Source organism: Gambusia affinis, linkage group LG07, assembly GCF_019740435.1.
Source record: "Gambusia affinis linkage group LG07, SWU_Gaff_1.0, whole genome shotgun sequence".
NCBI lineage: Eukaryota > Metazoa > Chordata > Actinopteri > Cyprinodontiformes > Poeciliidae > Gambusia > Gambusia affinis.
The window spans coordinates 26,999,020-27,026,244 of record NC_057874.1 but is presented as its reverse complement, the minus strand read 5'-3'; the positions used below and the strand labels follow the sequence as shown (position 1 = coordinate 27,026,244).

The 27,225-nt window shown below is 35.1% G+C and overlaps 1 protein-coding gene across 1 annotated transcript; it reads left to right on the top strand.

Moving 5' to 3' along the window:
- The first annotated feature begins 727 nt into the window (after positions 1–727).
- On the top strand, positions 728–21,011 carry LOC122833952 (vesicle-associated membrane protein-associated protein B-like). Its single transcript, XM_044121950.1, has 6 exons — positions 728–1,098; positions 6,509–6,661; positions 13,155–13,258; positions 15,168–15,217; positions 15,341–15,383; positions 18,674–21,011. Exons 1-6 carry the CDS (start codon positions 1,041–1,043, stop codon positions 18,827–18,829), a joined length of 564 nt encoding a protein of 187 aa, XP_043977885.1. The 5' UTR covers positions 728–1,040; the 3' UTR covers positions 18,830–21,011.
- The last annotated feature ends 6,214 nt before the right edge of the window (positions 21,012–27,225 follow it).

The window sequence follows — 27,225 nt, the reverse complement described above, 5'->3', positions numbered from 1 at the left end:
CTATCTTTCCCATTTTGAAGAGTGGCTGAGAGAAATAGACTCTTGTATCTTGTCATATTTTTTGCCCCGGCGAAACAGAAAGTTATTTATATGTTCTCCTTCACTACAAAAACACAAATATTACCCAGTATTTTATCCAGTATCCTAGTGGGCATATCTGGTTACACTTGAAAAAAGAAAAAAACACAGTAGTGATTATTGAGCAAGACACAGGAGCTTCTTTTAAGTCAATAACTCTTGATTAATTAATTAATTTAATCTATTGATTAAAAATAAATCAGGTCCACTGACAGATGTTTTCACTTATAACATAGGAACAATTTCTTGCTATGAGTGAAAAATTCTACCAGTAGTACTAGTACTTTTATGAATATTCAAGAATTATTGACTTCAAACAAGCTTCAATATCTTGCTGAAAAGTTACTTGGACGTTTGTTGGAACAATGTTAGTGAAATAAAACAAACTAAATCTTTTTCTGCATTTAAAAGAAATAGAAAATTTCTATGATGAAGTGATATGGCGTTGAATAAGCTCATGGTTTATTGTGTTTTTTTTTTTTGTATAATTAGAATGCTATGCATTGTATTTTTTCTTAAGTTAAAAATATTCATTGATCTATTAATATGCTGAATTAAAGAAAGAAGTTGCAGCTGTTTCAGCACTGAGGGTGACAGGGTGTAAACAGGTGTTTCATTCTGAAGCTGAAACCTGCACCTATCTGTTTGTTGGGTTCAGATTTCCTAAAGCCCCCAGCAGGGTGAAGGGGCCCCCGCCAGCCTTGGGTCCTCCCCAGCCCGGCATCACCCCTCCCCAGCCGGGCGGCTATGCAGAGGCAGTGACGTCACTAGGCTGACTCCCTTCCTGCTGCATCACAGCAGCCTTTAGCAGCTCTGGTAGTACTTGTGACCGCGGGGGACGGAATATACACCGCCAGTTCACAGAAAACAGCTGCCCTTAGCAGGTTTAACAACATCCTAACACGGGGGCTAGGTGTCAGGAAGCGGTTGCAGTGCGATAACCCCGCTCCAGTTGTTGGGATATGGCCAGGCCGGAACAGGTTCTGCTCTTGGAGCCTCAGCACGAACTGAAATTCAGAGGTAAGAGGGGAGGGCCCCGGCTGTGGACGAGAGAAGGGGAGGGGGAGCTTCCTCTGCCAGCATGAAAATGGGGGGCAGTCCAGTGTAGGAATAATCAAAACGGAGAGAAGCTGCAGAGCAGTTGTATTTTGACAGTACTGCTTTGTAAAGACCCAAGGCTTTTCTGAAAGGTCTCATGCTAGGTGTCTCCTAGCTGGATTAGCTTACGACGGTGAAGTTAGCTGGGCCATGTCGCTAATTTTTCCTGCAGCAATCATATTTAAAAGTTCATACATGAAACGCACACCAGTTAGCTTACAGAAGGTATTGTTAATCTCTTGTGCGTAATAAAGCTTTGTGAAATAGTAAAAATGCCTTAAAACTCCACAGCTAAATCACCTCTAGCAATGATAGCTTAGTAGCATTAGCCTGCTCTCTGATTGGCCAGCCAGCTGTCATCTAATGACTTGACAGCACACGGGACGGGGATACGGGGCAGCTTCTGCTGTTTAACATCATTACGGTGCCGTCGACATTCACTGTTGAGAGTTCAGCAACAGTAGCAAACATCCTAGCTACGCTTGGTATTGGGTTTAGAGATATCACGTTGCTTTAGGCCCAAATAATGTTACATAAACTCCCATTGTACTCTACTTCAGCATGCTGCAGAAGATTGAAAAGCTCTGCCACAGCTCCAAATATTAAACTTTGGCTCTTGAAATCCACAAAAGAGATAAGTTGATTGCTCAAGAAAATAAACTACTCAGACACTGATAGATATTTATGAGACACAAATAAAAAAAAAAATAGAATAATTATAATATATCCACCATGTAATTGTGAAATATTTACTTGAATGGGTTTAATGAACGATTCAAATCATTCATTAAATGATGCATTAATTATGTATTAATTAGGGATTGTTTTAGTTAGCATGAAAAATGCAAAAAGTTGAAATCTTAATGTGTTCAAAAGAAACATATAGTCTAATCATGCTCCTATGCAATTTAATACTCAGTCTTCAGTTAGATGAATTGAAATATCACTGAAATTGTTTAATTATTGCTACATTTGTCTTTTTGCACAAGCACTTATTGCAATTTTGTTGAGGACATATTTAATGCACATCTAACTTTATCAACTGCACAAAGGAATGTGTTACAGATAATCATCATTCTTGATTAGCAATCATGACTCCAAACAAAGGAGACAATGGAGAATTTTAAAATGAAAACGTGACTAACAGGCATTAAGTCTTATTAATGATATTCTTGGTATATCAGCTTTTAAGTCTGCAACACATCTGGTCAAAATTGTTTTAAATAACACAGTGGCAACTTTTCCACATGCATGAAGAAAAAGATGCCATTTCACTTTTGGTGGGATCTTGTTATCACTTGAGCCACATGCCAGGTCAGGGTAACCGAAGAAGAGGTGAAAGGTGAGGTCATGTAGTGGAATAAAATAAATAGTCTATCTGTGTTTTGCAACTTCTTTATTCTTTTAACAGTCTCTCCTCTTAGCCTCAGGTCAGCTTATTTTTTCAACCTGGATGTGAGTATAAAAATATCATGATTTTATTTATTGAAAAAAGCCCAAGTTTTGACTTTTGCACATCTTTTACACTATCATATTTTTGACTCTTACTTAGTTTACTGATTGGACACTAGTTTGTAGTACATGTATACAGTGTTGTGCAAAGGTTGTAAAGCCTTAATCATAACCTTTTTTGTGGTTTAGCTAGTCACAATCATTGTTTAAAGTGGCACTATTTTGTTGATGCATTTGACATCAACTTGTAAGGTATTTTCTTATTTGTTGTGCTTAAAGCCTCCCAGATGTAATGCCAGGTAGTAAAAACAGCAACCACTCCTGCAAAGCCGCTTTTTATTTCTTTCTGCAATTTTAATTGTTTCTTATAACTATGGGCAACAATGTAATCCTATAAGTCTTAAAACCTTTGCACATGATTTTGCTGTTTTTTTTTATTTAATTGTGTTAATCTATGGTTCTGCACAAGACAAAAAGATTTCAGTCTTAGCACATGAGGTAATAACCACAAATCACATGCTCATAATTAATCCCTAAGTACCGTAGTTCTGTAGGCACACAGTGTGAAAACCCTGTAAATAAAGTTTCGACCGTTTAGCTTTGTTAATGACCTCTTGATTAAATATCCTGAATAATCAAGAAGTGAACTTTCTCACCTTTGAACACTTATATTGTCACCACAGACATTAATAATAATCCAAGGAAAAAAAGTATTCGACTGTAAGATCTAGCTATGTATTATGTTTCTTAAATATAATCTTTTCATAATAGTCTTCAGCTTTTATTTATGGTTTTCATAAATTGGAATAGACCCAAAGCTACTTCCAGGAAGAAGTAGATCAGGTGTTACAATATTTTGAATTGTTACATTGAAGTTTATTTTTAGATTTCAAACCAAGATTATGAAGGTGTGAATTTACCTTTTGTCTTTGATCAGAAAAGAAGGGAAATATCAGTAGCTGATGATGTTTGCTGATCTGAAACTTTATCTTAAATCTGGCCTATTTCCATGTTTTTATCAGTAAACGTTTGCTTTACTCAGTTTTGAATTTTATACTCGGAGTAGCTGCCTCTATAGATAAAACATTTAATACAAGCAGTAGGAGTAATTTATAATTGTTAAATAGGAAAACAAATAGTATTTTGTAAGCTGTAACATTTTTCACAACATAGAAGACCTGCAGATAGGGATTACTGTTGATACAATATATTAATTTTGTGTTGGCTAAAAATAAATAAATAAGGACCTTATTAAAAAATATATATTTAAAAAAAGTTTTCTAGAAGTTAAACATTACATTTAAAAACTTTTAGCCTGTAAACTGTAAAATGATCTTGCTATTTCATCTGCTTTCAAGTTTTAATCAGATTTTTTTTTATTGTTGCTTAGTCAATTATGAATTCCCTTTATCACTGTTATTTTGGGAGGGACTCATTTCAGTTTTAGTTCTCTGCCAATGTAGAAAACATTTCAACAAATTCAATGCTATTTGTGCAGAAGGTGAAAGAGACATTCAGTATGCTGAATTCAGTTTCCGAGGAGACATTGTTTGTTTTTGCTTTGTATTGTATTAATTTCAATGCTGCTTTTGTCCGGTCTGAGCAAAAATTGGACAAAAACATTTTTTTGATGGATTTAGTATGTTATGTTTCAGAATGAGAAAAACAAATTTTATTCACCCTAATGGAAATAATTCAAAATTGGCATGATTATTATCTTATATAGCCTGAAAACATATTGCTGTTAACCACAGAAATGTAGTTAGGACTAATTAACAAAATTAAAGTTGAAACTCGATAATGAAAAATACTCCACTGTTTTTTGATACTGTGGAAACCTTTTATAAAGCACCTCTGACAACGATCAGAATATGTTCAACAACTGGCTTCTTATTGAAACTAATAAGTAGCCAGGAATTTAGTACCCATTAGCTATATTTCCCATATAGCTAATCCATAGATAAGATAACACTTAAAAGTAGTAATGTCCTTCATGGAAGTATTAATTTTGGATTCAGGTGGGCAAACCAGATCCAATGTAAACAAGGATCCGGTTTGTACAAAAAGTTTAGTATGTTTTGTAAAGGATCCGGCCAGTGAAAATGTATCCAGCAACAGGCCTGTTTTCTTTCTGTTTATATTTCATCATCGTTTTTGTTTTAATCAGCAGAGTAGGTTCCCACAGCTGCTCTGCTTGTCAGCTCCCATGTGAGCACAACATTTGTTAATGTTTACTTCTTATTAGTGCTAAATCCTTATCTACTGAACAGAGAAGTAATAGAAGGGGGCTGACGCTGCTTTGCTGTTATCAGTGGTGTTATTTTTATGTCTTCAGCTGTATTTTGACTTTTGACTGCTATAGGAGTTGCTGATAGATTATTACAGTTCATGATTCCCTTTTAAGTTGGTCTTAATGTTAACTTTGCCATGGTACCCCTTTCTGGTGCTATATAATTTTTATGCTGCCTCTGCTTTTATATAAAAAAAAATCAGAAAATTCAGCTTGGTTAACCTGAACTCTAAATAAAATATTATTTCTTTGTGAAGGATGCATTAATGTCTGTTTTGACATTCATACTGTTACTAAATTGTATATTTCTGTTTTATTTTAATTAAATTGATACCAGACTATTACTAATCCACATTTTTGCTTTGTTATAGTTATGAATGTTGTGTAAACGGATGAGAAAAAGAGCTTGAAGGGCCTGAAAGCTTTCTGTCAGCCCCACATTTCTCAGGATGTAAACTGTAATTTGACTCAAATTTTATTTATTCATGAAATTTTCATTTGTGTTTGCAAGGCCCTATTAAGTCCTTAAGGGTTTCCACTAAGAGTCATTTATTTCAGCTTTAAATTAGCAACACAAGGTCTTTAAAGCATTTCAAGCTTGAGTCAGCCATCTTGCATTATTTACACAATATGGGACCAGTGTACAAACGACATGTGATGAGTTTTCTCTGCCAAAAGACTGTTTGTCGTCATTTGTGAGATTTCATTGCCCCCAGCTTTAATACTTTAAATTACATTCAATTTAAAATCTTTTGCAAATAACAAGAATTTCTGTCTGTTCTACATTGAGGATTTAAATTTGGTATGAGAACGATGTTTATCCTATTTTGCAATCTATATGAATAATTAATTAAAGCTTCGCCAACCCTTTTAGATTTAGCACTGTTTTTTTTTTTTTTTTTTTCTTCATGGACTCTAGTTTTCTGCGATATTGACAAATCTGTGCAACCTAATGCGGCTGGCCTTGGAGAGCCTTGTAGAGATGTGGGCTGCATCTGTAATGATGCCTGTAGTTAATTGAAGCCAAAGTGCTTTAGCTGTCCTGTTTTTAGGTTTTACGATAAAAGAAGAATGTGATTTAGATTTATTTTTTCTGGATTACAGATACTTTTCAGTTCAGTTTATTAAAACATGCATTTGTTTGAAATAGTCTTTTGTTATTTGATTGTTTTTCTGTTGCTGGTGTTTCCCCTGTAGCAGTAAATGATGGATGTATACATTGATGTATCTTGATCATTTGCTTTGACTCATTTTTTATTTTTTACTGTGTAGCTTAAAGACATTACGAACCTTTTGAGTTTGTGTGCCAGTTACAGTTTATTCCACATCTGTCTTTTTTGATTTGTCTTGCTTTTCTAGCAATTGGCATTGCAGTAATCTGACCAAGGAATGGTATAAACCTGTTTGTGTGGTCGCTCAGATCATAACATCCCTAGCTATAAAATACAGAGAATCTCTCTGCAGGTTTAATTTATGTGTCTCTTCCTGAAAATTATTTCTCTCTTTTCTTTTTTCTCTAATTTTTTCCAACCATTAAGATTACGTAAAGTTCATAATTTTACGGGTCTCTTCTGTTTACTTTTTTCTCAGGTCCGTTTTCAGACGTGGTGACCACAAATCTTAAGCTCTCCAACCCTACAGACAGGAATGTATGTTTTAAGGTCAAGACAACAGCGCCCCGCCGGTACTGTGTGCGGCCTAACAGCGGCATCATTGATGCAGGCACCTCAATCAATGTCTCTGGTAAGGATAAATTAGTAGTACTGACTTGTTTGTTAGATTTTCCTTCAAGTTTCAGTGAACCCCAGTGTTATGGTCAATTTTTCTCTGGAACGTGACTCCAAATTTGCTTATTCTTGGATTTATTTCATAGTAAATCTAAATAAAATGGAGTGTAAGAAGATGAAATATACAGGTGCAATTGTACTTGACACGCTATTGGCTGGTGTTTGCAAAGCAGCAGATCCAGGAACACTATTTATTTTCCTTGGTTCTGATTGGCTGTGCCCTCAGGAGCGGGTGTTAGCTTTGGTAGTTGTTCAAAGATGGCTTCAACTGTGCATATATAACTCTTTTTTTTATTTTATTTTATTTGTTAAAATTTGTTAAAATGATTGTTATATCATGACTGTAGTTTGAGTCGGATAATCTGTGAAAAAAATGTACTTTTCTGCCTTCTGCCAGTGCTAACTGGAAACAACCAATCGGAGCCAGGAGGCGGATTTTAGTGCTGTCAATCAAACTTGTGTATGTGCTGCTGGAAGTCCACTGTAGTTCATTGACTAGGATTAAAATGTTGGATATTTAGTCAGTAACTATAAAATAATATAATACACCAGTTGGATTGTCACAAAAAAAATTTTTTTCCTGGATGATAAATTGTTCCAGTAATTATTACAATAAAAAATATTATATATATGTATATATAAATAATATTTTTTACATTGGGTGACAATGGGAAAATTTGAAGGACATTTTCAAAGGATTTTCTCAAAAAAGCCAGACAGTACAGCGAGTTGTACCAGGCTGCGTTTCTACTCGCGCTTTATTAAAGAGACGAATGTTTCCATACTGTGACACCCCAACCAGATGCTCATTTTACAGCTTCCCCTATCTGGTGTCAACAACCCTAGACTGAGTTACTGCTGCTCGCTGTCAACAGTAGGTGACAAGCTGAGTCCCATCTCAGCTGCAATCATTTATTACCCTTATTAGGCTGAAAAGGGTCAGCTTGGAGTCACAAAGCAGGATTTCTTGCCTCAGAATGGAATTTTGTTGGGAAACTTAAAGGTGTGCTCTGTAACCAGTTTCTTTTTCCAGCAAGTACTCCCTCTTATATGGTGTTTTTAAAGCACTGCAGTTGACAGAACCATGAAATGTGGATTCTTGCATTTGAGAAAATGTACCTATTAAAAACAGAGCACATTGTTTTGATGGATACATTCAGATGGATTTCAGGTTTTTCATACCTTTGAAAGTAAAAATAGTAAAATATTATCTATACTGACTGTCTCAAATCATATTTGGCTAGACTTTGTTCTACTAAATTTAATTCAAATTGTTGCTCCTTATGCTTTCTTTATTAAAAAGTCTAGTAACATCGCTTGTTGCTTTTGGTGGCGATTTGGTACTAAAACATAAAATCCAACTTAGCCTGTTAATGTAAAGTCATAAGAGCTGCTGTGGGTTTGCAACATTTAGAAAATTGGAAACATCTGAATTATAACATTTCATGTAATCTATATATTGAGTAATTTAGCAGTAAAAAATGTTTTTAAATTGAGAAAGTTACTTATTTTGTCAATATATGGTGTACAATTAAAATGCAATTAAATGAGATTAATTATTTGGAGACTAATCCCAAGTAACTAAGTGAGAAATGTAATCTACTGAGTTGTTTGTGGATGGTGCTTGTGTGTCAGATTTATAGGTGTACCAGAATCATGCAAATAAAAATAAATAAATACAATTTATGCAAGTGATTAATTACATTTAAACGGGTTGAAATGTATCGAAATAATTAATCAAAATTAATGCATTAGTTTTGATTAATGCAAAATAGATCAAAATTTTGCATTAATTCCTAATATAATTTTAGATATTGCTTTGGTGTAACTATATGCTGAGTTTGACTGCAACCACAAGAATGTTGTTCATGATTGGTGTTAACATCTTCTAAATGGAAAAGTAGAACTTTACCATGTAAAAACATATTTCATATCCACAACTATTAAAATGTATGTAGCTCATTGTGAATGTTTTTATGACAAAGTTTAGGCCTCTCTGGATAGTGTTATCATTTCATTAGCCTGTCCTTACGTTTATTTCCTGTGGGCTTTTTGTTTTGACTGAACCAGAGACTGATTCATCTGTCCAGGCTGAGATCTGAGTAGATATTTACTCAATATATCAGCTCAAAAGTCTCCGAGTTATGTCTGGTGTTTTCTAATAATCAGACGGCGTACTAGCTCCATTTCAAGTCAAATATATTTTCATAACAAAGTTCAGCGTATAAAGTGGAAGCCGATGACTTGCAGGTTATTTCTGTGTAGTCTCAGTACTTATTTCCCTTTCAGATTTAATTGACTAGGACAGTCTCAGAAGTACATAATCAGGGGAGTAAAGGCATTGTGCCCTTAGAAATCTGAATACATTTGGAGAGTTTGCTTTCTCATTCTTGTTAGTTTTATCTTCAGGTCAATGTCTCAGCACCCCTTTTTGACAAAGCTCTGTTTTTTAATCTCACCCTGTATGTAAAGTCTTTTGTAAGTTTGACTTTCTGTTGCCAGGTTTTTGCTTTGAACACAACTATAAACCAAAGTAATGCTATTTGGACTGTGAGCTGACGAGACTAGCTGATGCACAGTATGTGGTCCATGTGAAAAAGAAAAGGCAAATTTATTGCAATATTTTGAGGGAAAGCTATTCTTTCCACAAGTAAGTGTTTTACATATCACAGACTGAGTTTTAAGGAATCTGAATTCAATCTGAAATGAAACAAAACTGAGGATGGTCCTTTTTGTGTTTTTGGAAATAGATCTTCTTTCTCTCTGTGACCTTTTGTATTTTTATTGGATACCCAAGGTATTGGAACACAAACAAATTAAAAGAGGAGCAGTCCTTATTCAAATCAGAAATTAAAATACGAAATGGCTTTATCTATCCCAAAGAGAAATTAAGTATTGTTATAACTCGTATCTTCAGAATGTTTTTGTGGATGGTGATGCTACGAGCAGGAAGCACTTTAGAAAGCAGTCAGTCTTGCAGCGTATGTGAAGAGGCCTCTGAGTGAAGTATGTTAGTGCATGAAAGGTTCATGACTGTCATAACATGCTAACACCTCAATTTTCAAGCAGTAGATGCTTGGAAATTGACTTGTTGGGTTGACAACTCAAGAACTTCTTCCTGCCATACTTCAAAATAAGACTCCTTAAAAAGTTTTAAATCTGGGAAACATCTTAAACGTATTTTACTAGACAGAATAAGAAAACTAGCATTCATGGAAGATCTGGTTATGCTCTTTAATGTTGTTTAATGTTTATCTTCTGTAGCAGCTTAGCTTCCAGGCGTAAAATCTTTACGTCTGAATGAATCGATTTGAGTTAGACAACTATCTTAACAACAAACTGCATCGTTTCAGTTGTCAGAAAGGGGAAAAGTGTTTTCTGTGCACCAGTTTCAGATTTTACAGACTTGTTGATGTAAACAAACCACTTTATGTTGGTCAGTTTCCACTTATATAGACGTTCTGATTTAAGAGTTTATCCGTATAAATCTTTACACTAAGACATCACGTCATAGCAGCACTGTTTTCTTTTAAAGTTGAATGCAGCTGCAATTTCAATCTGTTTTGCCAAAATGTACATAACTTTTGATTTGAAACGTATCTCCTCATCTGCTGTTAAATAAGCTCAAAAGAATATAAGTTCTATATCTTTTTTACATCTTCTGCTTTCTGTTGTTGCTTTTTTTAGGGCTTCTATTCAGGGTTGTTGTTTACCCAGCTGCCTTTGCTGTGCTTACTACATTTAGCTCCTGAGAGTTTCAGAAAGTGCTAGTTCTGGCATTAGACTAGAGCAATAAATAACACAACTTAAAAAAGAAGCTCTTTTTGAGGTCTTATGACCTTTTCTCATCTCAAACAATCTTTTTAACACTCTTCATTGTTACTCTAAAAAGCATTCATACTTTCCTGCCTCCATTCTCCGGTGTTGTCCCAGCGGACCCAAGCTAGATGGTTGTGCAAATTGGGTCTGACTGAAACAGGACATTCTCAATCTGTTCATGCCGTCTGTTTCTGATTTGCAGTGTTGAGCCACATTGATTGCTGAAATGGTGCACAACTTTGCTCTTGGGAGCATTGGCATGTGCCATAGGTGAAAGTCATGCTGATATCCAGGCCAGCTATGAATATAGGTCATTTGTTTTCAGTGAAATTATATTAAAATAATAATAATAAAAAAAATCTCACAAACATAGTGGATGTAATCAGCACTGATGTAGAAATATGGCTTCTGATTACATCCTGATTTAAAAGTTGGAGTCAAGGGAGGTAAATTATCCTCCATTTATAACCATTTTCATCTTTCCAGACCTCTGTTTGACGACACGAGTAAGTGATTACTGTAAATCATTTTTACAGCTTTAAAATACCTTCTCGGTGACATCAAATACTAGGAGGACTGATAAAGCGAGGGGCTGAGGAGAAATATTCTCCACACCTGCTTTTGGTTAGGCCAATATGTAATGTTTGGAAAGAAAAAGGCTTCAAAGTTGTTAGAAAGATTAGCCCCAGGGGTATCTGTTGGTCCATCGCTGTATCATCATCATGGTAACAGAAACCAGTCATATCCACCACTTTTTCCATGCTGTACAAGCAGTCTCAAAGCCTTTGACTTTTATGTAGACATGACGGACATTTCAAGCTGTAAGAAATGCTGCCTGCGGTTCAGTTTTATCTGTTGGTGCAAAAATAAATTCTATTTTTGATTTCCATGAGGCTGAAGGTGATGAATAAACTAAAGGTGTGAAAACAATACTCACTCTGTGGGGGGAAGGGTTCTGCATTACTTAGTTTTTCTTCCATTTCTTTTACTTTTTTGATTAAAACATTTTTATAAGAAAGAGAAAATAATCAATATTTGCTTTGATTATCCCACAAAACTAACATACACCATGCTGTGACTTTGGCCAAACGGTAGAAACATAAAAAGTAAAGCAATAAAATATCAGAAGGAAAAAAAAAAAAGAATATATATATATATATATATATATATATATATATATATATATATATATTATATATATATATATATATATATATATATATATATGGCTGGAAAAAGCTGGACTGAAGGACAGCACAGAGGCCCTCATCATGGCCGCCCAGGAACAGGCCCTAAACACCAGAGCAATTGAGGCCCAGATCTACCACACCAGACAAGACCCAAGGTGTAGGTTGTGCAAGGAGGCCCCTGAGACAGTCCAACACATAACAGCAGGGTGCAAGATACTGGCAGGGAAAGAATACATGGAACGACACAACCAAGTGGCAGGCATAGTGTACAGAAACATCTGTGCAGAATATGGACTGGAACCCCCAAGATCAAAGTGGGAAACACCCCCGAAGGTAGTGGAGAATGACCGAGCTAAGATCCTGTGGGACTTCCAGATCCAGACAGACAAAATGGTGAGGGCGAACCAACCAGACATAGTCGTGGTGGATAAACAACAGAGGAAAGCCGTTGTGGTGGATGTGGCAATACCAAGTGACTGCAACATCAGGAAAAAGGAGCATGAGAAACTAGAGAAATACCAGGGCCTAAGGGAGGAACTGGAGAGGGCCTGGAAGGTGAAGACCACAGTGGTGCCTGTGGTCATCGGGACCCTCGGGGCAGTCACCCCCAAACTGGAACAGTGGCTACAACAGATCCCAGGAACAACATCAGACATCTCAGTCCAGAAATGTGCAGTCCTAGGCACAGCCAAGATACTGCGCAGAACCCTCAAGCTCCCAGGCCTCTGGTAGAGGACCCGAGCTAAGAGGAAGAAGAATCACCACCCGCGGTGGGTGAGAAGGGAATTTTTTTTTTTTTTTATATACATTTTATTTAAAAGAAGAATTGATACTACCATGTAGTAATGGTAAAAAAGTACCATGCCTGGTTATAATTTTAAATAGTTTGTACAATTCTAAGGTTTAGGGCATGTACTTTTTAAAAATGTTTTTAACGAACATTGCATCTTATTTATGTGACAAATAATGACATATTGGAAATTGTGGTTTTGTGATTTTGAGGTTAGTTTTAAATAATTTTAGAATCATAAATATTTTTAAACTCAAACTCAGCTCATAAAATTTTGATGCATTTATTTAGCAGGGAAAAGACAGATATTTCCGTCTAATCTGTCAAACATTAACAAGAATAAAACTGTCCGATTTATGTTCTGATTTATTGGTTGCAACACTATTCATAGGAAGGGATTTTTAAATCAAACACTGTTATGTCTTATCATATTCAAAAAATGTTGCCAGTTCAAATAAAAGAAAATGAAAACTTATTATATTGAAAACAATTGTGTCTTTCTTCTTTCATCTCCAACCAAATTTCTTTTCAGATTTACTGCTGTTGCTTAAAAAATCCCTAAAGCCAATCTGAAGTATATTGTGACTCAGATAAGCTAAAGTAATGCTTTGCTCATTTTTTCTGTCACTGATTGTCCTTTTGTTTTTCAGTCATGTTGCAACCCTTTGAATACGACCCAAATGAAAAAAGTAAGCACAAGTTTATGGTCCAGTCCATGCTAGCACCTCCTGACATGACGGACATGGAGGGAGTGGTAAGTGTTTCTAATCATTCTTTGGTTGTGGTTTGGGAATATATGCTCAAATACTTTCTCTAAAGCTAAACTGTTTCTGCATTTTCTTGTTCTGCAAATGTGGAAAACACATTAAAAACACTTAAACCATTACAGTATCAGTTTTGTTTCTGGCTGGCCTTCTCACTGTCTTCATTAAAATAAAAAAGATTCTTAAGTTTTCCTAGTTATAATATTTTTGTTGATTGTTTACACTGCTGTTGTACATCAATAGACAAAATATCTAGAAAATCAGACATGAACACTGAACTGGTTTTATGTATTTAACTTTTCAAAAACTAAATAATTTTGAAGATTTAGTGCTTACTGTCAGAAGAAGTGGAATCTTGTTAAGACATCTGTTTTTACTTTGAGAGTTTTAAATATTTAAAAGTCTTGTAAATGATAACTAAAGTATTTGGTTTATCTTGATTAAATAAAGCATTAATGTGCGATTATTATCTATACTTTTATCTTATATTTACTAAAAGTGCATGATTATATTTAAAATCCATGTTCAGCTTTCAAGTTGAATACTTGTTAACCTTCTCTCACAATAAAAAGTGAAATTCCATAGAAATCTGTAGGGATTTGACTTCTGTATTTTTATGTTTTCACACCGTTAAATGAGCTCCTTCATTTTCCATCAAGCTGTGCTAAATTATCAACTTTATTCCACGGAGGGAAAATTGTGACTCAGATCTACCAAACTTTTCTAAATTTTACTCCTCAAACTAAACAAATATGTTAGTGTGAAGATATCTGTCATTTTTATTGTGAGGCTCTACAAATATAAAAGCAAAAAAAAACAAAAAAAACAGTGACATCGGCAGATTTTCAAACCTTTGCTGTGGTAGATATGATCATGACTGATTTATTTGTTCATTCAAACTTAGCAGAAGAGCTAAATTAAAAATTAGCTCCACTGTTAGCACATTAGCAGAAGTGTGTCAAGCATTGCAAATTATGATTTTAATACTAAGACTAAATTTGTGCTTTTGATAAACAAAACTCAAATTTTGTTTACCAGTTCTGAGAATTATGAACCGGTTCAAATAAATACAAATATCTATTATTAATGTCACTGTTATTGGATATTAATAATGCCAATATTAATTAATTTTTTTGTTTTTGTTATGGTACAAATATATGTGTATTATTTTAAATCTGTCTAATATATTCTTGGGAAAATAAGTAATTTTTAACAGTCTGTGTCTGTAATAATTTGGTTAATTTTGCTAATGTAATATTTCTTGTGCTGCTGGCTATTCATTATAACTTTGTGGTTATTTATCATATTAATTGTTTAATAAACCTTTAGCGTATTAGTAGACATGTGTTATCTAATAAATAGCAGCTTAGTCTAACAGCTTCTTGCACACAGGGACCAAAAACAACCTTCAGTAGTTGTTTTGAATTAGTTATGACCTACATGAGAGATTTGCTGGGCTCCCAGTAGGGGCTGTGTGCCATGGAGTGTTTTAGGCAGACATAATGGTGATGGAAACCAGCTTGATCCTCTTATGAAAGGCACTCCTGGGTGAACTCCCCTCAAACTGTTGTACTACTGTGTCTTTAACACCGTTGTCATCTGAACAGTGTTATATATACTTTTAAACAGAGGCTGTTTATTTATTTTCTTACAAGTTCTGGTTGTCAATTATTTTTCCATTTCCTCTTGTGTTTCTTCACCTTTTCTTGCAACAACCACACTTTTAACTTCAACAGCATGGAGTCCAATAAGATGTCGTCGAGCTTGCTGAAGTCAGAGTCATCTTCAGTAGTGAGTAAAATAACTCAGACAAGAATTACTTCATTCCTTCTCATCCTCCTTTATTGTGTCTTTCCACCGTTGTCAGTGAACAGTGTTAAAGTTCCCAAATGTAAACAGATGGTTCTAACTTCGTGCCAGGCGACTTGCACGTTGTTGGGAATCTCAGTGTAAACATTTTAGCACCAGTTTACTGATTGCATCAACTCTCCGTAACCCACTTACAGCATGACATGGAGTCCAATAAGATGTCGTGTTTTGTGAAGTCAGTCATCTGCGCTTTGCCCTTGAAGGATGGAGGCTCAAAGGCTACGGGAAGAAAACAAACAGATCAGAGTGAGTAAAACAACTCAAAAGACAAGAATTACTTCATTCCTTCTCGTCCTCCTTTATTCTCTTGTCCATTTCTCAAAGACTCACAAGTCAATAGATGGATGGGAAACTTCAGTTTGTTCAGTACAAAAAATACTTTATTGATCCCAAGGGGAAATTAAATAAAGTAAAAAAATGCTTGGCTAAAATGTTGTTTTAAATGTGGTTTAAAATTTTGTCTTTGTTTTGAAGAATGTGATTACTTATCTCCCTGAAAATACAATTTCACAAATAAAACCACTCATTATTTAGACTGGGACACCCAGTCTAAATAATGAACATTGTTGGTTTTTCAAACAGAGTGTCAAATGATTAAATATGTTTGGATGCTTCTGATCAACAAGCTCAGTTATTTAAAAGATTTAGAGTTGGTTTCAAACGCTGAACTCCATTTACGTTAAGATTTTTTCAAATAAGATCTTAACTAGCATTAGATAAGCTAAAGGGATCTTTTAGATCTGTCTTATGTTCTGTTTTGTTTTTAAGAAATAGTTTTTCAACTTTTATTAATGACATTATGAGTATTAATCCAAGAAATGTCACGTTATTTACACACACACACACACCACACACACACACACATATATATATATTTATGGAAAACACTTGGCTGATGAGCAAAAAAAAGTATGTGAAACATTTTATTTAAATATATTTTAAATAAAAAACTAAACAAAGTTTTCATTGTTGAAATAATCCATAGGTCTCATTCAAATATTGATAAGAGAAGGTCTTGTCATGTTTATGCAACCAACTACTATTTTAGTAATTTATTAATCTGATCTGATATCTGATAATTGGATAAAAATTTTGGCACAGTCTGTCCACTGTTCACCTAACTCTTTTACACAACATTAGAAATGCATTAAAAGATGGAAATAAACAAATAATTCAATTGCTTTTTAAATAAGAAAATAATTTATTTACTATAAATTATTTTATAATCAAAAATGCAAAAACATAGTATTCCTTTAGTGTATATTTTATTATTTGCAGCAAAGGATGCATCAGCAGCTAAAAAAAAGCTTCTAACATCAATATATAAAAAGTTTGGCCCTTTCTGTTTGGCCCTTAGTGAATCTTTTGGATTCACTAACTAATAAATGGAGACAGTTTTTAATAACGTGAATCTGGTGAAACTAAAACTATGCCACTTGATGAGTTTTGGGTAGAACATATTTTCAGACAAACATTTTTTTTTCTTAAATTCAAATCTACATATTTTTCCTACAATTTTGGTTTAATTACTGATCTATGTTCCTCCCTCAGAGAATGGCTTTGTTTGTGTCTGTACACTCAAAATAATGATTAATCAATTACTAAACTAGCTATTTCAACAATTGATTAGTCAAGATTAATCTGATTAATCCGATTAATTGTTTCAGCCCCATAAGAGCAACTTAATAAGCCTAAATGTTCTCATGTGTGCAAACGGCAGAAATGAATCCTGTATCCTAAATGAAAGGCAGATTGAACAAATAAACTTTTCATCAAAAGTTTATATGACTTCAATAAACCGTCATTTTGGTACTGATTAATAATCACGGTAAAGTAAAGCAAATGAATTAGCTTGTTGAGTCAAAGAAAGCAGAGAGCCCTCCACCCTTCCACAGCAGTTCAAAGCCCAGTTTTGCAATAAGTAATTTAAATCAATGAGCCTGCTATCAGTCACAACTATCGATGAGGTAAGGTTTGAAAAGGAGTTCTGTAAAAGGCGGGCTGGGCATGAGTCACACACGCTCCCACCAGGCTGCCAAGAGAGTCGGCCTCCTCTCTAACATCACCACCATCCCTCCCCTTTAAGGTTTTGCCAGAGGCAGAGCGATTGTTGGCTGGTCCTGCGGCTCAGATTAAACTAACAGAGCGCCCCAACCCCACTCCACCCGCTGCTGGGAAATGAAGTGTGTTAAAGCCTGGCGCCTTGTGTGTTCCTCAGGGGATTGGGTCGGATGAAACTTTAAGCAGATCCTGTTTCTTTGAGCTGATAAATAAACTCTTTTCTAGGGCTGGGCGATTAAAAAAAAAATAAAATAAAATCAGATCCCATTTTTTTTCCTCATATTTCTTTTCCAGAATGAAAGTTACAGAAAATGTTTTCAAAAAGTGGTTTTCATTTTAATAATTCTTTCTGAGTTGTCCGAAAGAGTATTAGGGCCAGATTACGAGAATTTTTGTTTAATTATGAGGATATACTAAGGGCAATCGGGGCGATATGGACTTAAATTTTGATCACAATATATTTTGGTGATAATGTGACCATAAGAACTATTTATCATTTCTTTTTTACCTATCTGAATGGCTGTGACTACATCAATACCTCAATCATACCTCCGAAAACATGAAAAACATGTCGATTCATAATACATTTCTTTAGGACACCAATCACTTAAAGAAGTGTGAATTAAATGCACACAGTAACTGCATTTAAACATATTTTCAGTTTTATTGATATTTATTGATTCTGTTGTAAAACATTGGAGAAAATAAATAAAAGTTTTGGAGGCTTTTAAATATTGTTAATTGGCATTTTCTTATGACAATGATGCACCAAAATTCATAGAAATTTATCACAATAAATGATGAACGATGCAATTAATGCCCACACCAGTCATTACATTAGAAGATAAACTGTCTCAAAATTATGACAAAGAAGTTGCTTTAATTAGAAAAAGTCTTTATTATCAAGATCTGATGTGACCTCCTCAGTTTGTGTCAATCTTTCTTTAAAATAATTGAATTCAGATAATAATTTGATTCTGTTGTTAAAATATTTAAAATAGCTTTTCTATTAAGTATATTCTTAATACTGAATTATCTATAAAACTTTTACAAAAGTATAGCTTCACAAAATGGTCAGAATTCCTCATTTTAGTTTTTGTTGTTTTTTGTGTCAGAGTTCTCATAAAATTACGAATTTAATTATTTTTTGCTAATATTATAACTTTATTCTTGTAATTAATAAAAATAATTGTAGCCTGGCCCTAACATTTGGTTGTAGAGTTGAAGTAAATAGAAGCTGTACAAGAAACTTGTCAAATAAAATGGCAGCTTTGTGCATGCTGACATCACTCTGAACTATGGAAGCCCAAAGAGGACATTAGTGAGAAAAAAAATCCAGTTTTTCCAAAAAATAAAACTTCAAAAACAGAAAATTTAATGAATCAATAAAATCCATTCATTACCCAACTGATTAACAAACCGGACATTTTTTTAACCTCTTCCTCCATTTTTCTTCCTCCTCCGACTCGATGCAGGAAGATGATGGTTTCCGGATGAGAAAGAGCAACATCGTATCACCCCAGCATGCCTCAGGCTCCATGAAGAGGGAGGAAGGTTTGAGTGCCCGCTCCTTGGCCCTCATCCTCCTCTTCTTCATCGTCGGCGTCATCGTGGGGAAGTTGGTGTTGTAGAGCGCAGCACTTCTGTCAGCCGCAGCATGCTTTCATGGTGGATGAAAATACACACAGGATCTGGGATTTTTGGATCAGAATGCCATATTTGCTGGTGGGGCTGGGTGTGGGTGGGGCGGTACTGGTTTTGATTCAGTCCCATTTATGTAAAAAGTTTAAATTTAAAATGGTAATCTATGAGAGAAAAAGAGGAAAACATGACTCATCTTAAGAACAAACACCTCTATAATCATCGCATAATCCTTCTGGCCTTCTTCCCAAAGTTTCATGTATTCAGATGATTTGTTTCAGGGGTTCATGGGGAAACAGATTCATAATTTAACTGGTAATTCAGTTCAGTGAGTCTTCTAACAATGAGCGAGATAGCGTCGATGCGACCGGGTCAGATTGCAGCTGTGCGAATGTCGTTTTATTTGATTAGACTGACTTTCTTTTTCTAATTGATGCACGACAGAGCCAATCTTCTCCGACATGTGACGACTCCACCGCACAGTAAATCCTGGTTTTCCTTCCGGTGGAACCCTGTTTTTAAAGGAAGGGAGGACCCAAAAGGTCAGGGGTCGCGCACAGGGCTACAACATTCTTCTCCAGTCGAGGGCTTTGTAAAATCTCGTCTTTGATTGTGGAACAGCTTTGATGTGTGTAAGAAACACTACAACGGGTGTTTTATTTCCTCATGCCCTTTTTATTTTTTGTTGCCCTAATTTATTCCCGCACCTGTCAATCACTGCTCACCACATCCTCACTTGTCAGAGGAGGATGTTTGCATGCGTTCACACGAGTGTTGCATCTGAACTTTTGAATCTAATTTAATTGCTTTTTGTCATTTGACTGTAGATTTGCACAATTTAATTGCTGTTTTTTTTCTCCTTTGTCCTTTTTTTCTTGCAGTTTTTTGTTTGTTTTATGTTATATATATTTTTTCTTTGGTAGGAGGTAAAGCAGTCAAAAGTATTTCAGCAAACTGAAGTGACGTTTGGATCGTTTCTGTAAATCGATATGAAAGCTTTGCCTTGTGACCTGTTGGGGCAAGTTATTCTCAGGCCAGGATGGAGGTACAATTCTAGTACATAATAGACTGAAGGAGATTAAACGGTTTTCCCTGACATCAGCAGGTTCAGGGTCCTGAATGTGAGGGGGAAACTACTGTTTTCAGCTCTTGTTTTCCTCCATCTCATTGTGACATTTGCTGACATTCTGTCTTATTTCTGGCAAATTGCATGTTAAAAAATATCCCAAAAAATACACGCCTTTGAGTTTTTTTTTTTAGTCATTTTGTGATTTCATCTGTGCATTGCATCACGAACATTGTAATGCACTAAACTAAAAAGGATCACTGATTCCTCTGCAGCTGATTTGCAGAGAATGAATGCAGTCGGGCCATAACTTTGGGGGACCATGTTCACAAATCATCGTCAAATTCATATTCTGTGGTAGATGAGTGTCTTTTTTTCAGTTGTCACTCTTTGAAGGAAAAATAAGCAGCTGGTGATATTTATCTTTATCTGTACAAATGAAATAATCACAAAAAGGTTGACAAAAGCTTTCTTTCAGTTCACATTTGCTGGGAAATAAAGAAAATGTCAGAAATGTTCTATTTTTTTCTTCTGTTGAGTGGAGGGAAAGTTGGTATGGATCTGATTGGAGGATAAGTAAGTGGAAATAAACATGAGTTTGTGTTTTTACTGTATCTCTGTGAGGTTTTTGGGTTGAGGATCACTTTCTGCTTTGGAGGGAGGGCAGAGCAGACTGGAGCTACAGTTCAGTCTCTAGTGTTTCCACAAAGTTGTTCTTTAGTTCTATCCAGTTTGGAGCGTCCAAATGTTTGGCACTTTTAAACACACCAGACTATAACTCGGTAATCAAATGTGTAAATTTGACTCTGATGCTGTAAATTTCACCGTATGGGACTGACCAAATAAAGCAGTTATGTGTGAACACTAACGGATTCGGGTCTGGTTGTAAGATGTTCTATGCTGCACCTTCCTGAAGTCTCCGAACATCACCGTGATCATTGTAGGCACTCAAACTGTTTTGTATGTATATAAATAAAAAGTCTATCTGAGAAGATGATTAAAATTCTTAGTCGAGTAGTCTGGTGTAAAAAAAATAAAAATCCAACCCGACCCGGTTGGACTATGTAGCATCTTAATAAATTAAATGAATAAAGCTTCTTCCTAAATGTGTGAAGTTATTTTCTGTTAAACATTGAAGCTTTATTACTGACTCAGAACACCAGAAAATAATTTTTAGCTAAAAAAAGTTATGTGAAGAGAGATTATTATGGGATTAGAGAGACACAGCACTTAAAGTTTGCTGATTAATGGTACTAAGTGTTTTTTGATAATAGTGTTTTTCTAGGCTTATTTTTTGTTGTGATTGATAAAACTCATGAAACACTGAGCCAGGTTTTGCTGGATGTTTCTTCCTGTTAAAATCCTATTTTTACAGCATTTCTTTTTTTAGAATAATTTATTTTGTATTTTTCTGGTTACAGCATTTTAAATAAGATTTAAATGCAATTTATTTTCTCCAAAGGAAATGCTTTTTATTTCTTTTCCTTATCCATTGGAAGGTACTCCTCTCTTGATTAAAAAAAAAAAGAATAATTGAATTAATCAACTTTTTAGTAAAGTTTTAATTTACTGACATGCACCTGTAACCATCGATATCCCTGGATTTACATTAATGGGTTTATGCATACAGGTCTCCATCACAAAGGCAACAGATGTCCAAACCCACCATTTATTCTCTAAAATCACAGATAATCAAAAACTGGAATACAGTATGTTCCTTTTCATACTAGATGTCAAATTCTGTTAAATTTAATCAACACATTTAAAACACAAAAGTGACCTAACATACTTAAAAAAGAGAAAATCACAAAAACAAAATCATCATAATCTACAAAATAGAAAAATGAAACAAGCACATAACATTCAACAGGAATTACACTGAGAGTCAACAAGAAAGATAGAAATAAAATGTAAGTCCTTTTAATCAGGTTTGTCGCTTAGATTTGAAGACATCAACAAATTTGTACTAACATATTTAATATTCTTTTTTTTTAAACTACAATGAAAATGAGTTTTGAATTTGAAGAATGGTTGATCCCTGATCCAGCTGATGTTCATAATGTCAGCTAGTTTCAGGAGTCTAATTCTTAATTAATGGAAATAGAACCTAGTTTTTGAGGACTTGGGAAACTCTAAATATGTGAATATAGTATGCAATTTAAAAAATGAGAGTAAGGAGTAAAAATTAACAGATCATTAACTGACTTCCCCCAGTGACTTGCAGCCAGTACCATTTGTGCCTAAGCCGCTCTGCTGGTTGTTTCTTCTTGTTTGATTTGGCAGAACCACAATCTGCAGTGGATTTAATGGTAAAATATTTACAGCTGCAAGCGAATTAATCACTGCTTAAAATTTTACTCAGTCAGTTGTGGCTTTAAGAAAAAATAAATTCATGTAAATCACCCAGTGCTATTGCATGAGTAGCAACCACACAATGTTTCTGTGTGCACCTCCTGGACGAGGGCAGCACAGCTGAGGTTGGGTCAGGAAACTGCCCTCCTGGGCCAGTAGCTCCTCGGCTGTTTGGCTTGGCTTGACTAGAGCACAGCTGCAAACCCGGTAAGCTACCAAGAAGACTTTATGGTCTTATATTCAATTTGGAAAGAATCTATTTTCAAATAAATTGCTGGAGAATGCTTGAAATGACTGAGAAGATGAAAACGATGGGTTTGTGGTTTAAGTCTCAAAATTCAAACCTGCGACTTTGACAGAAGATTGTAATCATGGTTAAACATAACATTTGGACAAGGTTAAACAAACAATATGTAATATGCAAATTCCAATAGTTGTGGCTTCTGGACGTGTTTTTTATTTTTTATTTTTTTATTTATTTATTTTTTTTTTACTCTGCATAAAAGCCGGTCAACCAGGTTCATACATACACTTCAAAAACACAAAATCTCACCAAGTATTTTTGTCTAGTTTATAGCTCAAATAACTCAGTGCACTTGAAATAAGACAAAACTAACTTACAAGTAACGTCAGCAAGAAGCGGAGCTTATATTAAGTCAATAAATTCTTGAATAATGACAATAAAAGGACTAGTTCCAATGGCAGATTATTTTGCTTATAAGAAAAATGTCTAGTTATAAGTGAAAATATTTGGCAGTGAAACTAGTACATTTTTGTTTTGTCAATATTAAGATTGATTTAAGAGAAGTTCTTATGTCTTGCTGAAAAGTTACTTGCTGGTTAGTTTTGTGTTATTTCAAGTGAAGATATTTGCACTTGAAATTAGATCAAAGACACTTTGTGTATTTGCAGTGTAATATTTATGCAAAATTTGATTAATTTTGTCAGATGTTTCCGAGGGCCAAAATAAATAAATAAAACAACATTAAAATACCTGGAGTGCCATAAGTTCAACATCCAGTTAAAATATTTAATCTGTGAGTTGTGCTGATACAATATCTGATTTCTTTTAAATGATTTTCTATGCAGGAATCAAAGCGGCCCAGAGGAAATCACAAGCTTTTGAAGCCGATTTACATTTTATAGCAGCTGCAGAAAAATACATTTAATATATATTTTTACCTATAATCAAAAGAAAAGGTCTAAACTTTCAGCTTGTTGGTGTGATAGATGAGGAGTTCATCTTGAAAAAGCAGAACAGAATGCAGCTCTGGTTCTGTTCAGTTGGTTCAGTGAGTATGAGCATGAGGTCATGACAGAAAGGAGCCCGCTTTCTGTTTGGCCTGAGATCAAGGAAAACTCTTTTGCTGCTCTACGCTGCAGCTCTGCAGCCAGCAGGACAGAAGGTTGTTGTTTGAATAGAAACTCAATTGTTTGAACTAAGCCAACCAAGTTGTGGCTCATGTTTTCTTTTTTTGATGCAGCTGCAGCTCATATTCTTATAGAAATAATGGGATTTTCTTAACCGAGCCTGAAATGTTGAATGAGTGGGAGAAGTTGGAAGTTACCCATACTACCGCAGTGAAATCATCTCTGTCATGTCTGAGAGCATTAACTGCACATGTAAGATTTTCTTGGGAATGTTGGAGAAAGCCTGTCCAAAGTCAGCAGTCAGTCCTTCTTTTACTAGAACATTTGTCAAACTAAACCACTAAACTATTTGTGGTTTGGAAACTTGGTTTGACTGAAAAAACCTTTTGGAATCTTGCTTTTATTTTTTGAGACCAAATAAATGTGTTTCTGGAGTCAAAATAAAGGCACTGCAGCATCATAAGAAATAATTTCTAAACAAAAAAACTGATGAGCAGCAGAGATTTACAACAACTTTGTGAACTCCTCCACTGGCCCTTCAGAAAAGTTTCCCTCTTACATTATTTTTCTTTTGATTGACATGATTTTGGACCACACTTCTAGTCTGGATGGTTTCAACTGGAGGAATTTTGGCCAGTTTTCTCATGTATTACCACATCTGTCTCTTAATATTTCTGTTAGTCTTTTAATGGTTGGCACTTATAAAATCCTGCAGTATCACATTTTATGTCCAAAAGGAGTCATTTTGTCTTCACTTTCTCCCATGACTTAAGTGAAACAGCTCACCTGACATTTATTCTCCACAGGCTAGATGTAAGCAGTTAGATGGTAAGCATTTGCTCCGTCAGTGGGCAGATATTGTTACCTTTGGATGGAGCGCTGCTGGCTGATTCCCCAGTTTCCAGTATTTATGTTAAGCTAAGCTAACTGGCTGCTGGCTGCAGCTGCACCTTCAGCAGACAGATTTGAAAATGGTATTAATCTTCTCACCATCTGGGGTCCAATCGTCTGATGATTGTGTGTTTCTGTGGGCAGTGGGAAATGTTGGACTGATACTGGTGCAGCCTGTGAGTATAATTAGCAAACACCAAAAAGAAGACTTCCTGCACAACAGGACATTCATTTGGTTGGCTTTAAAGTAGCATTGCATCAATCAACACAGAAGATCACTGTCAAATGGTGGTTGTATAATCGTTTATTTTCTGTTTTATCTAGCTACCTAATTCAATAAAGGTTGACCCCATCTTAAACGTGTAATAAATATTTCTATATTTTTAGTCTCAGCAACATTAATCTAGTTATTGATGGTTTGATTCTATGTTTTCTGCTATGTTTTCTTGCTGTTATTGAGGCCTTGAATGAGACTCAAAATGGCGCTACGTGTATCCAATGATTATTTATTACTGATGGGTACAAAAGACAAAGAAAGAAGGGGAGAGTTGTGCTGCAACACACTGCAGAAGATAAAGATTTTCTGTTTATTAAGTTTTCAAAAATAAAGCTTTTTGCAAAAAACAAAAATGTGGATTTAGAAATGTGACTTTGATTAAAAACAGTTTTGTCAGTTATCTTGATAAAAGGTGTTACTCTACAATACTGTACACAGTTAAAGAAAAGACACACCATTTTATTGGCTGTCATTCGTATTTCATTAAATGCATTTATTTTTATTTTTTTTTTACAAATATCTAGTTCTTTGAAGATGCTGCATCATATAAAAAGGGCGTTTTTCAGTTTTACATCATGTTATAATGTTATTTCTTCATCTAAATCATATCTGTAGTGTTGCCTTAATTCTTTCAAGCATGCTTAAGAAATCCTTTAATCTCCATGGCAACCATTCAGCTGTGCAAAATGCCTGCTTGGACTTAGCTCCGCCTTCGAGAGCAAAGTGCCTTTATTTACTAGTATAGGCTGCTCGATCTGTACTGTGCCCTAAATAAAATGTATTGTTATTGTTGTGAGTTTGTATTATGGCTTTTGCTATGACGTGTGAAAGAAGTAACTTAAATTTTAATAGCAGATTTTAAGCAGGGGAGCTCCTGTTTTCTGATGTTGATTTTATTGTCTGAAAAGTCAGACACTGTTTTTCCAAGTAAAGATCAGCTGATTGCCCGCCTCCCAAAATTAAAAGAAAAATCAAGGCCTGTTGATCAATACATGCCAAGTTTGAAGAGTTACCTCTGTTACAAAACATTTGAACCAAATTGTGCCTATTTAGCATAACATGGGCTGCATCTGGGATCATAATTTATGATTGTATCTATTCTCAAAACATCAGCAGGGAACTGCTTGTACCACTTACAAACAGACTGTCCACTCTATTACTTGTGATTTAAAAAGCAGACACATCCTGCTCAAAATGAGCCTTTAATTTATAACTCAATCCTCTCATTATACGTCAGATCATTTAGATCTCTGCAAGATGCATGCACAAGAGATGCGACACAAAAAACCAAGATGACGGCATTATTTGGAGTGAAAACATGAAGACAGCCGTGCCTGGTGTTTGTCATTTAATTTTCATTTATACAAATCTGAAACTAGATCTATAAGCTCACGATTTGTGAGCTAACTGGCTTCAAATGCAGCATGCTCAAAATTAATTTAAAAATGGTGAATGAAAAGAGGAAATCTGTTACTTTGGTGTAAAGCCAAACCCACAGCGCTGTATGATGTAATTAATTGATTTGTGAGTGTGCTTTATATTTTCCTAAATGCAGTTAATAAGCCACCGGGTCTGATTGCTAACAGGTTGGCATCGTGTTCCTCTCTGCCTTTTTGGTGTGCAACAGAAACCACAAACAGACCCCAGCGCAGCGTTTTCCCCAGCCTGCAACCGTCCAGATGGATCCCTGTGGTTGCTTTTGGATTCAGTGAAAGGGAGACGGGATTTATCCCGGATCATGATTGGCTTAATTACAAAGTCTGCGCATTGTTGAACAGATAAATGGCGCTCACCCACTCTCTGTTTTTCTTCCAATCAGTCTTCGTTTCGTTCTGTGTTGGCTTGGGGTCAGTATGGGGGGTACAGACCTGTATCCTCCATCCGAGCCTGAAGGATGACCTCATGGGGCCAGCAGCTGCCATCACCATTTTCACAGGAGTTAATGGAAACAGCATGTATCCTCTGAACACTCTTTCTTTCTTCTGTTCTTTCTTTCTTTCTTTCTTTCTTTCTTGGGGGAAATAAAAACTAATTTTCCTATGTTTCTTGAATGTAAGCAACTTGCACCATTGTTTATTTTATTGGAATATAATTTTTTTTTTAAATCTGGAGAGCTTAAATGTGGTTTTATATTTGGTGCAGTCTGCAAAAAAACAAGCCACTAAGTGGAAATAGTTACGATTTCTGATTGGACAAGCAACGTTTTCAATTAATAATCGTAGAATAAATAAAATAAACAATGTTACAGAGCCAAAAAGTTGACAGACTGTTCACTTTGACGGTTAAATACAGAGTAAAAACTAAACTTCTGTTTTTTTTTTCCAATGATGATTAACCTGAGTAAGTTTTTCTTGCAGTAGAGATTTAACAGTGTTGTCTGTTCTGTATTTGATGGACAGTTGGTATCTAACTGTGTGTTGTGTAAATAA

Bases quoted from the DNA above. Each gene is read 5' to 3' on its own strand.
- LOC122833952 (XM_044121950.1), top strand. From the start codon at position 1,041: ATGGCCAGGCCGGAACAGGTTCTGCTCTTGGAGCCTCAGCACGAACTG. The intron at 1,099-6,508 runs GTAAGAGGGGAG...CTTTTTTCTCAG, and splicing joins GCACGAACTGAAATTCAGAG to GTCCGTTTTCAGACGTGGTG. The intron at 6,662-13,154 runs GTAAGGATAAAT...TTTGTTTTTCAG, and splicing joins CACCTCAATCAATGTCTCTG to TCATGTTGCAACCCTTTGAA.